This window comes from Phoca vitulina, unplaced genomic scaffold (assembly GCF_004348235.1).
Source record: "Phoca vitulina isolate PV1807 unplaced genomic scaffold, GSC_HSeal_1.0 scaffold2, whole genome shotgun sequence".
NCBI classification, from domain to species: Eukaryota; Metazoa; Chordata; class Mammalia; order Carnivora; family Phocidae; genus Phoca; species Phoca vitulina.
The window spans coordinates 22,978,736-22,996,180 of NW_022589705.1; the positions used below are offsets into that span (position 1 = coordinate 22,978,736).

The following is a 17,445-nucleotide window of genomic DNA, read 5'->3' on the forward strand; positions in this document are numbered from 1 at the left end:
GACCTGTAGGTTGTATCAGTCCCTCAGCCCCACCTCGCCTCAGACACGCACACACACGCGCGCGCACATACACACGCACACCCCTGTAGGTTGTATCAGTCCCTCAGCCCCACCTCGTCTCAGACACACACACACGTGCACACACACGCACAGACACGTGCACACACACACACGCACACACGACCTGTAGGTTGTATCAGTCCCTCAGCCCCACCTCGCCTCAGACACACACACACGTGCACACACACACAGACACGTGCACACACACACACGCACACACGACCTGTAGGTTGTATCAGTCCCTCAGCCCCATCTCGCCTCAGACACACGCACACGCACACACGCGCACACACACACACGTGTGCTTTGCCAGCCGGGCTTTCATTTTGAACTTTCTTCCTCTCTGGGCTTGATTTTTTAAATTTTCTTCTTTTCCTCTTTCCAGTGACCGCTCCACCGTTGACACCCTTTCCTGCATTCCGACCTACAGCACCTTCTAAAACACGCCTGTCGTAGGAGGCTCTTTTTATAAGGGCCAGTGGAGGAGTTAAAGTGTTTTTAGTTTGAGCCATCTCTGCCAAATACCCTATTACGAACTTTTGAACCATACCAGCGACGCTCTCTGAGACTGCAGAGTCCCCATGGGCTGGTTTGAATCAGCGTTTTTCCTCGAGCTCTGCAGCCTGTTCATGTGCATCGGTCTATACGGTGATGGTGGTGGATGCGCCCTTGCTTCTCCGGGAGTTGGAAGGACTCTAGGGGAAGACGCAGAGTCTAAGGCTGCGGACTCGTCCTCCTCCCGCAGCAGCACAGCTTTCTGGGCTGTCGGCTCTGTGACTAGGGTAGAGAATTCCTGTCTGGGCTTGTTCAGGAGCGTGGGGGTAGGAGAACATCCAATGGAGGAAAAGACGTAGCCTTGGAGTCAGACCCAGGTCCAAAGCCCTGTGGAGCCCGTGACTTTCCGACAAGGCATCTCGGTATGGCACCATCTTCCTTGCCTATGAGAACCTCTTCCCTTTTTACTCTGATTTTGTGAATGGAATGTTTGTTGTGAAGGATGCAGACGGTACCAGAATATAGAAGTAGTGAAAGTATCCTGTATCCCTTAACCCCCACCCAGCTATTTGTGCAACTCTGAATATCAGTCGACCATTTTAGAACTGAATTAGAGTCTATTGCATGGATCCCCGTTGTTTATTCATTACCTTCCTTCTGGTGGGTATTTCCTTCAAAAGTACTTGTGTAGAAAAGTGCATAACTTTTGACCTAACATTTAAAAGTGTTATAGGTAGTATCAAATGGCTCTTTAGAAAAATCAGTTTATACTTCCCACCAAAGGTATGAAAGGGAAGGTGGTTCTCCTCTTGATGTTCAAAAACAGAACAAAACTATATCAGAGTGGCCTTGTCAAACTTCAGGTCACTTGCTTTAGCTCATTATTATCAAGTCACGAGCCACGTACATCTGTGACACCTCCTCTCTCTGCCACCCCACCACTCAGGTGAGAGTTGGCAGCAGAGTGAGGTGGGGGCATCTCTTTTACAAATTATTTCATGAGTAGGTTTTTTCTTTTTTTTAAGATTTTATTTATCTGAGAGAGAGGGAGAGTGAGCACCAGAGCGGGGAGAGGGAAAGGCAGGTTCCCCACTGATCAGGGAGCCCAACACAGGGCTTGATCCCAGAACCCTGGGATCATGACCTTTGTTGAAGGCATATGCTTAACCGACTGAGCCACCCAGGTGCCCCAGATAATGAGTGGTTTTTATTTATTTATTTAATTTATTTTTTTTTTTAAAGATTTTATTTATTTGACAGCTAGAGACACAGCGAGAGAGGGAACACAAGCAGGGGGAGTGGGAGAGGGAGAAGCAGGCTTCCTGCAGAGCAAGGAGCCCGATGTGGGGCTCGATCCCAGGACCCTGGGATCATGACCTGAGCCGAAGGCAGATGCTTAACAACTGAGCCACCCAGGTGCCCCGATAATGAGTGGTTTTTAAAATAGAAAGCCTAGGCAGCATCAAAATGATTTCTTATCAAAATTACTATAAAATAGGGATGCCGGGGTGACTCAGTCATTAAGCATCTGCCTTCGGCTCAGGTCATGATCCCGGGGTCCTGGGATGGAGTCCTGCAGCGGGCTCCCTGCTCTGTGGGAAGCCTGCTTCTCCCTCTCTCACTCCCCCTGCTTGTGTTCCCTCTCTCGCTGTGTCTCTGTCAAATAAATAAATAAAATCTTTTAAAAAAATGGCTATCAAATAGTGTCAAGTGATTTTTCTGTATGATATATTTAATTTAAAGAAGGAAATCTTTTTGGTATCTGGACAGGAATGGCCAGCAGAGCACAGATGGAAGGATAAGGGTTGACATTTATTGATTTCTTCATGGTGTACATGAATTAAGTCGTTGATTCTTCCCAACAGCTTTCTGATGTAACTGATGTAAGCACTGTTAATGATCTCTGGTTTACAGGTGAGGAAACTGAGGCACAGTGGAGCTGGGACTCCAACCTGAGCATTCAGCTTCCGGAGCCCATGCTCTTCACTATTTTAATCAGAAGCCAGAACTCAGGGAGAATTGGCAGCTTTCAAGGGGGAGAAGGCAGGCCAGAGAGGGAAGCTCAGGGATGATGGTCCTTTAACAAGAAGCCACAGGAGGTGAGATTGGAGGGGCTTTCTGGAGTGCTGCAGAAACACACAACTGGATTTGGCTATGAGGGGTCCCTGGTGACCTTTTGAGAGATGGTCTTCAGTAGAGCAAATTTCCAGAGGTGTTAGGAAGAAGTACTAAATGGAGAGGTTTGTCATGAAATGAAAGAGAAACAGGACAGTGTTGGAAGTTGGCAGCGGATTTAATCAAAGATGTGCCTGTTGGGGTGGCTGGCTGGCTCAGTTGGAAGAGCGTGCGACTCTTGATCTTGGGGTCGTGAGTTCAAACCCCGGGATGGGTGTAGAGATTACTTAAAAATATATATGTGTGCGTGTTGTGGTAAGCGTAGCATAATGTATAGAGCAGTGGGATCACTGTGCTGGGCACCTAAAACTATGTAACACTGCGTGTCAGCTATAGTCGGAAAAAAAAAAAAAGATGCACTTGTTTCAGACAGGATGGGGGGTGGTCTGTGCCCACTGATGGACCAAATACGGGGGAGGGCTCAATACGCAGGGTGAGTGGGACCGAGGCAAGAGAGGGAAGAAGGTTCCCGTGGAAAGCGGGGAAGGAACACAGAAGAGGGCAAGGAAACAACTGAGGTGGGGGAGACCTCTCCCGTGCTGTTGTTGGGTTCGCCCTCTCCTGGGAAAGAAGGGTGTTACTGTGCTCCTGCCCTTGTCTTCCCGCGGCTGTGAGCAGCTGCGAGTGCCCAGGGTGCAGCCAGCAGGGGGCTGGGGGCCGGGAGGGGGGAAGGGGGGGATGGGCCAGGATCTGGATACACTGCGGACTCAGCTGCTTCTCTCCACTGAGTCCTGCCCAGGCCCCTTTGCAGCCTGTGTAGCGCTCGCTCTCCTCATTCCCTTGGCCCTTGATCAGGAAGGGATGCAAAGTTGGGTTTATTTTGTTTTTGTGCCTGGATGTCTTTAGCATGCCTTCGTGACCTAGCCCCCAAGAGACTTTGTGCGCACTCTGCTTCCCGAGGAGCTGGTCGTCTCCTTCCCCTGCTCTCAGCTTGCACTACGGTCAGGTAGAATGGGGAGGTAGCCTTGTTGTCCAGATGTGACCTGATCCCAGGGGCCTCCTGGACTTCAGGACTGGAAAAGGGAACCGTGGTCACATGTAACTATTGCCTTTTTTATTTCAGTGTATAAGGAGCTGGGACCCTAGTTTGTATTTATCCTGTCTTTGTGTAGGACTTGGTAACATGAAGGTGTTTGAACCTTACTTTTGACTTCATTTTTTTTTCGTACTCCCCATTAAAGTGAACCAAAAACCTTTTTACTTAGTTAGGGTCTCAAGTTGAAAGTCCTGTATCTTCATCTGCTATTTCATGATATAAGTTATAAAAATTTTTTAAAAAGAGGATATGTGAAATTCTATCCTTTTTGATGGAAATTTCATATCTAATTTTCACTGGGGAGAAAAAGGCTCGGTATCTTGCAGTTAACGTCTCTGGAAGACTCCTGTGACAGCTCACTAGCCAGCATCTAGCCTGTTTCAAGTGAGGTATTTGAGCTCTGTTCTTCCCTGGTGGTATGAAGCCAGCTCTCTCAAAGGGACAGACTCGACTGTAGTTGGAAAAGGCATTCATGATCTGAGATCTAGCTGGGCCCCCAACAGGACCTCCCGATATACCGAAGGCTGCCTGAAAGCCTGGCGTGCTGCTTCTCCTCGGCCCCCTTTCCGGCCCATGGCCCATTGGGAGCTCAGAGGGAGGGGTGATGTGTGCTTGACTCACCTTTGGGGTAGGCAGCTGGGAGCACTTGGATGAATGTGGTCAGCCATGCGGGAGCAGACGGCATTTCCCGGGTCAGGAGAGGCCAGTTCCTTTGCAAGTGCAGTGTACACTTGGGGCCTTGGAGGTGGATTTCATGCCCCCTCAGGTCACAAGACCCACCCTCCGAAGCAAACTTGCTATATCACTGATGAGGAGTGAGTGTGCATTCCAAAGCTATGGAAAGGTCACTGCCATGATGTCCCTTGTGATTAGAGAAAGAAAGGACAACTTTTCAGGCTGTCCACGTGCCGACTCACGGGTTATGGAGGAGGCATCTGGATGCCCACTGAGGACGCAAGTGCCTGGAGTTGTAGATGGCAGTAAAAACGCCCGAGGCCTGCACGTCTGAGGATCGGGGAGCCAGGTGGAGCCTCAAATCGTAGAAACAAAGCGCAGAGGAGCATCTCTGTTTTTATCTACTTTGCCCGTGGGGCTTCGGGGACAGTCCCCTTTCAGCAGGATTTCTGCAGCAACATCAAATTCAAGACCCAGCCAGCCTCCTTCCGAAGCTAGAGAATGTTCTCCAGCAGGCTTTCTCGTGGGTCTCCCGTGCCTGTGCTTGGCTGGCACTCCCGTGCGCTCTCTCCATTCCTGCATGCATCCAGTACGTCTCCCTAGAATCTCCAATGTGCCATTCAGAATAGATGGACTTCCTTTTCTATAGGACTTTTTTTTTTAAAGATTTTTATTTTTATTTTATTTTATTTTTTCTTTTTTAAAGATTTTATTTATTTATTTGAGAGAGAGAATGAGATAGAGCATGAGAGGGGGGAGGGTCAGAGGGAGAAGCAGACTCCCTGCCGAGCAGGGAGCCCGATGCGGGACTCGATCCCGGGACTCCAGGATCATGACCTGAGCTGAAGGCAGTCGCCCAACCAACTGAGCCACCCAGGCGCCCTAAGATTTTTAAGTAATCTCCACACCCAGGTGTGGGGCTTGAACTCACAACCCCTAGATCAAGAGTTGTGTGCTCCACTGACTGAGCCAGCCAGGTACCGCTATAGGACTTTCATCTAGAAATTCAGATGGTGCTAGCCTGTTTCTTCTCTTGTCCCCACAGTCCCTTCTAGGTTATATAGAGCCACTCCTGGCTGACCAGTCTCTCCTTATGGGCTGTGGATGATTTTTTTCCATTCAGTTTGCCTCTTCTAGAAACTGATGTCAGTTTGTCAGTGGCCCTCTTAGAGTGCAGCACTCAGAACTGATCACAGTAATGCCACGGATATTGTTTAACCTGCTAGGGTCCAGTGGGATTATTAACTAACTCCTTTGACGACAGAACACTGCCTCATTCTGTTTTGATCACTGTGATGAGTTAGATGAGGCACCTTCATGTCAAGGGATTGTAATCCTTGCTTTGGCAAGTTGGTTTTCCGTCTTTATAAAAGTAAGGGCGATGATGATTGCATAAGGTTTTCTACTTCACATACTCCTCTCACACTCATTTTATTTAAATAATCCTCTCCTTGGTTACCTCATAGAGAGCTGTTGTTATCAAGCACATAAGACAAACAATATTTTATTTTTTTATTTTTTTAAATATTTTTTAAATTTTTTAAAATTTTATTTTATTATGTTATGTTAGTTATCATACAGTACATCATTAGTTTTTGATGTAGTGTTCCATGATTCATTGTTTGCGTATTGCACCCAGTGCTCCATGCAATATGTGCCCTCCTTAACACCCATCACCGGGCTAACCCATCCCCCCAGCCCCCTCCCCTCTAGAACCCTCAGTTTGTTTCTCAGAGTCCATAGTCTCTCATGGTTCGTCTCCCCCTCCGATGTCCCCCCCTTCATTTTTCCCTTCCTACTATCTTTTTTTTGTTTTTTTTGTTTTTTTTAACATATAATGTATTATTTGTTTCAGAGGTACAGGTCTGTGAAGCAGTAGTATTTTATAAAGAATTGTATACCTGTGCAGAACAAGACAGTGTTAGCTTTTTCTTTTTAAAGATTTTATTTGTTTATTTGCCAGAGAGAGAGAGAGCGAGAGCAGGAACACAAGCAGGGGGAGTGGGAGAGGGAGAAGCAGGCTTCCCGCAGAGCAGGGAGCCCGATGTGGGATTCGATCCCAGGACCCTGGGATCATGACCTGAGCCGAAGGCAGACACTTAATGACCGAGCCACCCAGGCGCCCCAGCATTAGCTTTTTTAGATAGAGTTGTTTACTTCTTGAGTATGCATGACTAGTTAGTTCTAGAACTTGCTGCAGGATTTTATGTATATCTGGAATAATTTATTAAGCTATGATTTTCTGAATCTGAACTTTGTTTCTTTTGAGCTATTCCCAATTTAACTTTCCATTAAGTTTAATAAGTATGTCTAACAGTTTCCAGGTTGTCAGTTGTTAATTTGTTACCAAAACAGAAGAGACTTGGATGCAGTCTTTCGAGCATCCGACCCTGATTTGGCTCAGGTCCTGATCTCAGGGTCTGAGATTGAGCCCTGTGTCAGTCTCTGCGCTCAGCGTGGAGTCTGCTTGAGATCCTCTCTCCTTCTCCCCCTGCCCCTCCTGCTTGTGCTCTCTCTCTCAAATAAATAAATCTTAAATATTTATATATATATATATAACCCAGAAGAGAACAGATCTAAATCTAAGCCTCAAGGTACATATCAGTGGGAGCTCCTCCTTCCTTGACATAGATCGGCACAGTGGGCATGGTTGTTGCTTCTGACCAGGCCCTACTTCTAGAGTTACTACACTGGACATAAGGAGTGCCATAGACATAGGGACTTTTATGAGAAGGTAAAACAAATATGTCCCTAGTGATCCATCTAAGATTACTAGATTGGTAGATCAGGGAGATGTGGCGCCTCTAAAAACCAGCAGCATTCAAATGCAGATGCCTTTCGGAAACAAGATAGATCTTTAAATCTGTAGCATTTTTCTAGTTGGGTACTACTGTCAGTGGATGAAAAATCATTTATTGAATACCCACTGTGGGCCAGATGCCCCAGGCATGCGCGCTAGGGGTACAGGACTAAAGCCCGTCCTGCCCCCAAGGAGAGGACATAGGCATGTTGGATGTGGCTTGCCGTAGGTATGCTGGCTCCTGGTGATGGATGACTGCCTCGCCTCGGCAACCCCCTCGCCCCCCCCCCCAGGTCCCTGCACACCCTCGCTCCAGGAGTCCACTGTAGCATGACAGCAGCAGGCTCTTCAGCCTGTAATATAGGGGCCCTTGCCTTTTGCGTGGGGGTCAGGAAGCAGTGGACCCACATCTAGGTTCCTGTTACTTGGGTTTATCGAGGTTTCTCACAAACTGAGCTGTTTAACAGGTGCATCTTTGTTCATCGTCCTTTCTGAGTCTAGGTTCTTCTGGGAATCCAGCCTCTAGGCTTACTCCTACTTGTTGAGATTTGAAACTTCAAAGTCCAGTTTTATTTATTTACTTTTTTAGATGTCTTCATTTTATTATTATTTTTATAATTTTAATTCCAGGATAGTTAACATACAGTGTTATATTAGTTTCAGGTGTGCGATATAGTGATTCAACATCCCCCGCCCCCCCTCAGGTAACTGTCAGTTCTCCATAGTTAAGAGTTTGTTTTTTTGGATTGTGTCTTTCGCTCTTTTTTTTTGTTTGTTTCACACAGTTAAGTTATATGGTATTTGTTTTTCTCTGACTGACCTATTTCACTTAGCCTAATACTCTCTAGCTCCATCTGTATCATTGCAAATGGCAAGATTTCATTCTTTTTTATGGCTGAATAATATTCCATGATACACACACACACACACACACACACACACACCACTTTTTTTTTTTAAAGATTTTATTTATTTGACAGAGCATAAGCAGGGGGAGCAGCAGGTGGAGGGAGAGGGAGAAGCAGGCTCCCCACTGAGCCAGGGAGCCTGATGTGGGGTTTGATCCCAGGACCCTGAGATCATGACCTGAGCTCAAAAAAGACGAGACGCTCAAGCAACTAAGCCACCCAGGCACCCAACCACTTCTTTATCCATTCATCTATGGATGTACACGGGCTGCTTCCATAATTTGTCTATGGTAAATAATGCTGCTATAAACATGGGGGTGCATGTATCTCTTTGAATTAGTGTTTTTGTATTTTTTGGGTAAATATCCAGGAGTGCAATTACTGGATCATAGGGTCGCTCTATTTTTAACTTTTGAGGAACTTCCAGAGTGGCTGCACCTGTTTGCATGCCCACCAACAGTGTAAGAGGGTTCCCCTTTCTCCACATCCTCGCCAACAGTTCTTGTTTCTTGTGTTTTTGATTTTTGCCATTCTGACCAGTGTGAGGTGGTATCTCATGGTAGCTTTAATTAGCATTTCGCTGACGATGACTGATGTTGAGCATCTTTTCATGTGTCTGTTGGCCATCTGGATGTCTTTGGAGCAATGTCTGCTCATGTCTTCTGTCCATTTTTTTACAGGATTATTTGTTTTTTGGGTTCACAGTCCAACTTTGAACTGTGTATATTCTAAACTGGTCTGAAGGTCAGTTTCTAGATAGAGAAGACAAAATTGACATTCTGTTTTTTCTGCATTTTCTTAATCATTTATTAGTTATGCTGTTTGCTTTAGGCACTGGCCCAACTCCTCTTAGGTTATTTCAAAAACTTTGTCAGTTTCATGGTATTGGCACATTGAGTCATAATGTCTTTGTATTTATTTGAGTATACGTATTTGGAGAGAAAAAATTGTGCTGGTGCCATATGCTGATACATTGATCTGAAGGTCCGGTTGTCCCTTTGAGAAAAGGACCCGACTTGAAAATGCTCGTAGGCTCTTCCTAGGCCAGGGCTCTCACCGAGGAGAAGGCCATGTTCAGTTCCAGCATGATCATGAGGCCCAATGGCAAGAAGCTGGATGAGCTGGAGTCCAGGCTCTCCTTGAGTTGGAGAGGAACTCGGGCCTCCGAGCCCAGCTATGGGAGATGAATATAACAGCAGCCAAGAAAACTGAAGTTGGCGGTGGTTGGAAGGTTCTTACCATCTTTGTTCCCATTCCTCAACTGAAATCTTTCCAGAAAATCCAAGTCTGGCTAGTCTTTGAATTGGAGAAAAAGTTCACTGGGAAGCATGTTGTCTTTAAGGCTCAGAGGAGAATTCTGCCTCAGCCAACTTGAAAAAAGCCATACAAAAAACGAGCAAAAGTGTCCCAGGATCTGCGCTTTGATAGCCGCGCGTGATGCAGTCCTGGAGGACTTGGTTTTCCCAAGCAAAATTGTAGGCAAGAGGATCCACGTGAAGCTGGATGGCAGTCTGCTCACAAAGGTTCATTTGGATAAAGCACAGCAGAGCGACATAGAGCACAAGGTTGAAACTTTCTGTGTTATCTGTAAGAAGCTCACCAGCAAGGATGTTAACTTTGAGTTCCAGAGTTTCCGTTGTAAACATAAATGATGGGGGGTGGGGGGAAGCTCGTAGGTGTCCCTCCTGTTTACCTGAGGCAAATATGGTTTTCCATATCTCTGGAATATATAATCATTCCCCATCAGATCTAAACACAGTTCACACCATAGAATGAGTCTCAGATTCTATAGTGACCTTGAGGAAGTCATGCAATCTACCTTGACCTTCTTATCCCAAGTGTAAAGGGATTTTCTCTCGAATTCCCACCTCTATCCCCCATAAGAAAGAATTTCTGCTTTTTAAAAAGTAGTTACTTCATTCTTTTCATCAGCAATAATCTGAGAAAGAATGGGAATTTGGGATGCAAAGACAGGCAGGAGTGAGCTTTGAGATGAGTGGTGATTGGCAGTATCCCAGATGAGTCCCAGTGGAACTTTTTGAATTGTAGACAATAAAGTGAACAGGTTGTGGTGGGGTTTGGTTAATAGAAAGCTTTGTACCTCTGCACTCAAGCCCATATAAAAGGAGAGCATTAACTCAGATGTGTCAGGCATTGAGATGCGTCCTTCTTTACCTGTGGAGCAGGCTTCATGCTCACAGTGGTCTGGGAAGGAAGACTACCTGTGAGAAATGGGGTCATCAGGATTAGGTTACTGACTTAGATCATACTAGAATTGGGAACACAGTTTTGGGAAGTTTTTAAAGTTTGACTTCAAGGCCTGTGATCTTGTTTGTTGTATCTATAATGTGAATGAATACTTTAAAAATTTGCAAAGGTGTGTGGGGGGGTAGGTAAGAAAATGTTAGAGCCTGTTCATTGTCTTGCATGAGGTATCAAGAATGGCAGATAATAAGAAGGGAAGAGGCATCATGGTATTTCAGATGGAAATCTATTTGGTCCTTATATTAGGACAGTGGTGGTCCCAGTGGATTCTGTTCTTTATTTTATGGTTTTATTTTTAAGTCATCTCTACACCCAACGTGTGGGGCTCAAACCCACAACCCTGAGATCAGGAGTTGCATGCCCCACCAACTGAGCCAACCAGGCTCCCCTCTATTCTTTATTTTAAATACTCTACATTATTTTTATTATTATTATTATTATTACTACTACTACTACTATTACTATTATTTTGCAAATGTCTTAACACACCTTAATAGGTATTTGTTGGGGCACCTGGGTGGCTTAGTCAGCTGGGCATCCGACTCTTGATTTCGGCTCAGGTCATGATCTTAGGGTCTTGGGATCGGGCCCCCGCATGGGGCTCCATGCTCAGTGTAGAGTCTGCTTGTCCCTCCTTCCCTCTGCTTACATGCGTGCGCTCTCTCTCACAAATAAATAAATAAATAAAATCTTTAATAGGTGTTTGTCTTCTTCCAATAGAATGTAAGCTTTTCAGGGCAGAGACTTTGCCTTTGAAGCTAACTGGTATGTATGTAGTAGCCACTTGAATGACAGACAGAAGGAGTAATGGAGAAGGACGCTGACGGAAGAACCCATGGGGCGCCTGGGTGGCTCAGTCGGTTAAGTGTCCAACTCTTGTTTTTGTCTCAGGTTGTGATCTCAGGGTGGTAGGATTGAGCCCTGAGTTGGGCTCCACCCTCAGTCTGCTTAAGACTCACTCTCTCTTTTAAAAGGTGGGGCTGCCTGGTCGCTCAGTTAGTTAAGCATCTGACTTCAGCTTGGGTCATGATCTCAGGGTCCTGGGCTTGGGCCTCAGCGGCAGGCTCCCCACTGGGTGGGTAGTTTGCTTGTCTCTCTCCCTCTGCCCCTCCCTCTGCTCATGCTCCCTCTTTCTCAAATAAGTAAATAAAATCTTAAAAAAAAAAAAATTAAAAATCCACAACACAGGAACATCTGAAAGAGAGGGGAACTGCTTTGAATATGATTGTACTTAGAGGGTTTGGGGTAATGCTGGATTATCTTGGTGGCGTGCAACAGGGAGCCTAGTGATTTGGAATTGTCTGCTTCCAGGTTTTACCACGCACTGTGATAAGAATACAGTGTGGGGAGTATATGGGAAAGACACGTCTTCATTCTTTAGTAGATTCTAGAACATCCCTGGGCATAAGTAGGGCCCTCAGACAGTTCTTGTACATATCTATATAATCACCGCCCCTCATGCTGGGTGCACCCCCACCTTTTCACTACATTGCACTTCGGCTGAGTGCTCCCTGCTTATGCGAGGAAGCACCATAAAGCAGGGCAGGAACTGCACTTTGGGATCTCTTGTTGAGATGGTTTTGAAGCTCGATGTCCCTCCCTGCTCTGATTCTGCTGGGGGAACTTCTCAGACCTCAGTGCCTGGGAGGGATGCCTGTTGGCAACCAGCAGGCTCTCATCTGATCGGGTGCCTCTCTACTGTTACGAAGCGTAGGCCCTCCGGGCTTGTGCTCGTGAGGCTCTCTGATTCTCGTGCTGTTTTATACGTGACTCACTCTAATGTATGTGTGCCCATGGAAGAAGTGGCAGAAGACAGGTGCTTATCTCTGGGAAGGGAATGGGATGGTGGGGGGGCGGGGACGGGCAGGTGAAGAGAGACTTGTGCGTTTTCATGGTCTCAGTGCTTCTCAACCTTGTTTCCATCATCCCTTTCCCAAAGAAAGTCTGTAGAAGTTTTTCCTAATTGCTTCCTGACTCCCACCACATTTAGTACAAAGGAATAGTTTGTTGGGGAGGGTCACAGATTCTTATAACGTCTCCAGGGGTTTTCACCGCCCACCATGAGAACCTATTTTCACCCCTTTGAGGGGGGCAGGATCACCCCCATTGAAAATGCACTCTACATACTTCTGTACCATTTATTATTTTTTTAAACAAGTGTTATTTTAGAAATCCAAAAGAACAGTCATGCAGCTAGACAGGATTGAGCTGCCTTTCAACCAGAGGGTGACTCCACACTGTTATTCTTCGTTCCAAGAAGTGAGGGGGGAGGGCAGGAAGGGCAGAATGCTGACGCCACACTTGGCCCTAGCGTCAGCCCCAGCAGGGGAGGAGGGGGCGGGCAATGAAGATGCCAGCAGGGTGGGAGCAGGACAGGCAGGAGGGCAGTCACCTGGCCCCAGTGCCCCAGAGGCCTTTTTCTGTCTTCATTTTCTTCACCTCTTGAATGTATGATCATATTCGGCAAGGGGGATGTTGGTGAGCTTTAGTGAAGAGCTCGCAGCAGGTGTACCCAGTCAGGGTACCTAAGTCACTGGGAAGTGTGCCTGCCTGGGGGGGGGGGGCGGGGGGCGGGGGAGGGGGGGTTCGGGGGGGTGGGGGGGGGGGGGGGGGGAAGAGGCATGGCTGAGAAGAAGGGGGCCGCTGTGCACTTGGGCAGAAACTCTGAGAAAGTGGCTTGGGAAGATCAAATCTTGGGGAAGAGTGAAGAAAATGATGTTTATAAATAACTTGGAAGAGCGATTTTTAAAAAAAATTTTATTAACATATAATATTTATTTCAGGGGTACAGGTCTGCGATTCAACAGTCTTATACAATTCACAGCGCTCACCATAGCACATACCCTCCCCAATGTCTATCACCCAGCCACCCCATCCCTCCCACTCCCCTCCACTCCAGCAACCCTCCTTTGTTGTTGCCTGAGATTAAGAGCCTCTTAATGGTTTGTCTCCCTCTCTGGTTTTGTCTTGTTTCATTTTTCCCTCCCTTCCCTTATGATCCTCTGTCTTGTTTCTCAAAATCCTCATATCAGTGAGATCATATGATACTTATCTTTCTCTGATGGACTTATTTCGCTTAGCATAATACCCTCTGGTTCCATCCACTTCGTTGCAAATGGCAAGATTTTGGGTTTTTTTTTGATGGCTGCATAATATTCCATTGTATATATATACCACATCTTCTTTATCCATTCATCTGTTGATGGACATCTGGGCTCTTTCCATAGTTTGGCTATTGTGGACATTGTTGCTATAAACATCGGGGTGCACATGTCCCTTTGGATCACTATATTTGTATCTTTGGGGTAAATACCCAGTAGTGCAATTGCTGGGTCGTAAGGTAGCTCTATTTTCAACTTTTTGAGGAACCTCCATACTGTTTTCCAGAGTGGCTGCACCAGCTTGCATTCCCACGAACAGTGTAGGAGGGTTCCCCTTTCTCCGCATCCCCGCCAACATCTGTCCTTTCCTGACTTGTTAATTTTAGCCATTCTGACTGGTGTGAGGTGGTATCTCATTGAGGTTTGATTCCTATTTCCCTGATGCTGAGTGATGTTGAGCACTTTTTCATGTGTCTGTTGGCCGTTTGGATGTCGTCTTTGCAGAAATGTCTGTTCATGTCTTCTGCCCATTTCTTAATTGGATTAGTTCTTTGGGTGTTGAGTTTGAAAAGTTCTTTATAGATTTTGGATACTAGCCCTTTATCTGATATGTCATTTGCAAATATCTTCTCCCATTCTGTCATTTGTCTTTTGGTTTTGTTGACTGTGCTTTTGTTTGTTTTGCTTTGCTGTGCAAAAGCTTTTTATCTTGATGAAGTCCGAATAGTTGCTTCCCTTGCCTTTGGCGATGTGTCTAGGAAGAAGTTGCTGCGGCTGAGGTCGAAGAGGTTGCTGCCTGTGTTCTCCTCAAGGATTTTGATGGATTCCTGTCTCACATTTAGGTCTTTCATCCATTTTGAGTCTATTTTTGTGTGTGGTGTAAGGAAATGGTCCAGTTTCATCCTTGTGCATGTGGCTGTCCAATTTTCCCAACACCATTTGTTGAAGAGACTGTCTTTTTTCCACTGGACATTCTTTCGTGCTTTGTCGAAGATTAGTTGACCATAGAGTTGAGGGTCCATTTCTGGGCTCTCTATTCTGTTCCATTGATCTATGTGTCTGTTTTTGTGCCAGTACCATACTGGGAAGAGCGATTTTTAAACAAATCAGAGTGAAATTTCCATGATATATTAAGTAATTTTGATCCTGGCTACATTGCGCAGTGTTAGTTGTCTTACTTATTTCAATGTAAACTCATTGAATTTCCATTTATAATTCTGGTTAAGTAAATCTACAGCTTAAATAAATTATCCATTATTCTGCCAGAGGAATAGCGTCATTTCCCGAACTTGAGAGGAAAATGCGTATCAAGGACTGCTGTCTCACTAAAGGACACAGTGATGAGTGGAATCATCTGCCTGCGCCTCTTGGTGGTGAGGGTCCGGGAGAGGGTTCCCCTGTGGAACTAGAACTTGAAGGGCCGCTCCATAACAAAAACATCATCAGACTATTTATTTCACTAATGGAACCTAATCATGTTTTACAGAAGCAAATGTTTCTGTGTTCATTCCCATTTCCATGGACGCTGCATCAGTTGGTTGCAAGTGCGTCATGGTCTCCATCCCCCTGGGAGTTGTCTGCGTCTTGGTGGCATTTTCACCTGTGTAATGAGAAGAAAAATGACACCTAATCTCCTCTTCTTTCCAGCTGTGTTCTTCTCCTTAATTGGCTGACTGGCCTCTTTAATATTCCTAGGACAAGGAGTAGCTTGAGAACTTGAACATGCAATTTTTAACAATATTTTGTGTAAATTTTATTTTTTTTTTTAATTGAGGTTTCTGGTCTAAGTATGAACAGATCTTTGAAAATCTGTGTGCAGGGCGCCTGGGTGGCTCAGTTGGTTAAGCGACGCCTTTGGCTCAGGTCATGATCCTGGAGTCCCGGGATCGAGTCCCACATCGGGCTCCCTGCTCAGCAGGGAATCTGCTTCTCCCTCTGACCCTCCTCCCTCTCATGCTGTCTCTCATTCTCTCTCGCAAATAAATAAAATCTTAAAAAAAAAAAACTGTAGTAGGTTTTAGCATGTATAATAGTATAGTATCTGTATTGCTAAGTTGCCTTTATCATAGAATTCTGTAAGTAAAGAGTTAAATTTTTTTTAGTTTTATTAAGTGTTTGGATGTCAGGTACAATGCTAGGTCCTCACGGTCTCAAAGTGACTTCTGCGAGGAGTCTGTAGGATAGAGACTACATAAACAGAGCTGCAAGGACAATAATTAGTGTAAGGAGTGTGTGTGTGTGTGTGTGTACATGCACAGTGTGCATTTGGCTAAACAGAGGCATAGAAACGTCTTGGCCAGTTAAATACTGTGTAAAAATAGTTGCACTTGTCAGAATTCTACTGCCCTCTTTTTTTGGGCGGGGGGGGAATGTGGTAATTAATGACTTAATTTTTAAAATTTAATATGGCTGGTGCCATATTGTAACATGCTGTTAACTCTTGTTACTTCCTGTGTGTCATGAATGGAAGTCTGTCTTCTCTTGATCCATAGTTTCTCCTCTATCCCAGTTCTCTCCATGTACTATTCAAATTTTGTGTAACAACCGCCTTAACCAAAAATTTTTTATTAGTTACTCAAGCTGTAATAGTTGGTTAGATTTGCCAATGAACTCCAGTGAGTATAATTTACAGCATGTCACAGTTGTGGTCTTAATGGATAATAAAAGAGCAAGTTGAAGTCAGCAGTTTTTGATGCTTTAGTGAAAATTCTTCCAAACTTGGTTGACTTGTATTTCAGATCGCTTCCAAGTATGATCATCAGGCAGAAGAAGATCTTCGAAACTGGATAGAAGAGGTGACAGGCATGAGCATTGGCACCAACTTTCAGCTGGGCTTAAAAGATGGCATCATCCTCTGCGAGTAAGTTGTGGCCATTTCTGTTCTTCCGGTTCTTTCCACGGGCTTCTGTGTCGTTCTCCTTCCCAATCCAGGGTGTCAAACCTTGATATTTCGCAAATGATTTTAATGCTTCCTTTACTGATGCAAAAGGAACCAGCTTTACATGCCAGTCCTTGTTTTTCTATGGACAATAAACGTCACCTACACTTTTCTTTTCAGGCTCATAAACAAGCTACAGCCAGGCTCAGTGAAGAAGGTTAATGAGTCCTCGTTAAACTGGCCTCAGGTAATAGTCAAATCAGCAACCTCCAGTTATTCTGCATGCAGCAAAGACTTGATTCGTTTTAAAACAGACATTTTAGGGCGCCTGGGTGGCTCAGTTGGTTAAGCGACTGCCTTCGGCTCAGGTCATGATCCTGGAGTCCCGGGATCGAGTCCCACATCGGGCTCCCTGCTCGGCGGGGAGTCTGCTTCTCCCTCTAACCCTACCCCCTCTTGTGCTCTTTCTCTCTCTCACTCTCTCTCTCAAATAAATAAATAAATAAAATCTTAAAAAAAAAAAAAAATAAAACAGACATTTTAGCAGAAATTTGTATACATGGCTATATTTTTTTACCTTCCATAATTACTTAGAATTAGTTCTGTGATTATCAGATGCTTAGCTTAGGAGTTTCCTTATATTTAGTTTATCTACTCTCAGGATTCAGCACAGCTTATATGGAGAAATACAACCTAGACCATAAGGATAAATGAGGGGAAAAATCAAGCAGTTTAACATAACTGCTAATGGTTGACTGTAGAACACCGTATTAAGCAGTCTTAGTTCATGAATGGGTGTGATTAAGTAAAATTGGATATTTTGAGTATGTGTTTTGAGATAATAAGGAAAACAGCAATTAGTAACCACAAAATTTATGTTTAAATTAAAATTAAAACATAAATTATTAATGTGAGTAATCATGTACTGTTTGACAAAATCTTAGCCCTGGATAGCCCTGACAGAATCACAGGATTCTTAAAATCATTGTAAGGATGATCTTGCCTTCAAAGAACTGAAAAAAACATGACTGCATGAAAATATTAAAAACACC

The 17,445-nt window shown here is 45.0% G+C and overlaps 1 protein-coding gene and 1 pseudogene across 3 annotated transcripts in view; both read left to right on the top strand.

Annotated features, from left to right (window-relative positions):
- The window catches only part of CNN3 (calponin 3), a 30,689-nt gene that overhangs the window by 8,257 nt on the left and 4,987 nt on the right, over nucleotides 1–17,445 (top strand). For both annotated transcript variants that reach the window (XM_032423182.1, XM_032423192.1), the window contains exons 2-3: nucleotides 16,254–16,375; nucleotides 16,574–16,640. In XM_032423182.1, coding sequence (XP_032279073.1) covers nucleotides 16,254–16,375; nucleotides 16,574–16,640 — 189 coding nt within the window. The remainder of the gene's footprint in view (nucleotides 1–16,253; nucleotides 16,376–16,573; nucleotides 16,641–17,445) is intronic.
- Nucleotides 8,638–10,720, top strand: LOC116644008 (annotated as a pseudogene). Its single transcript, XR_004301686.1, has one exon. The product of XR_004301686.1 is annotated as a 40S ribosomal protein S7-like (transcript).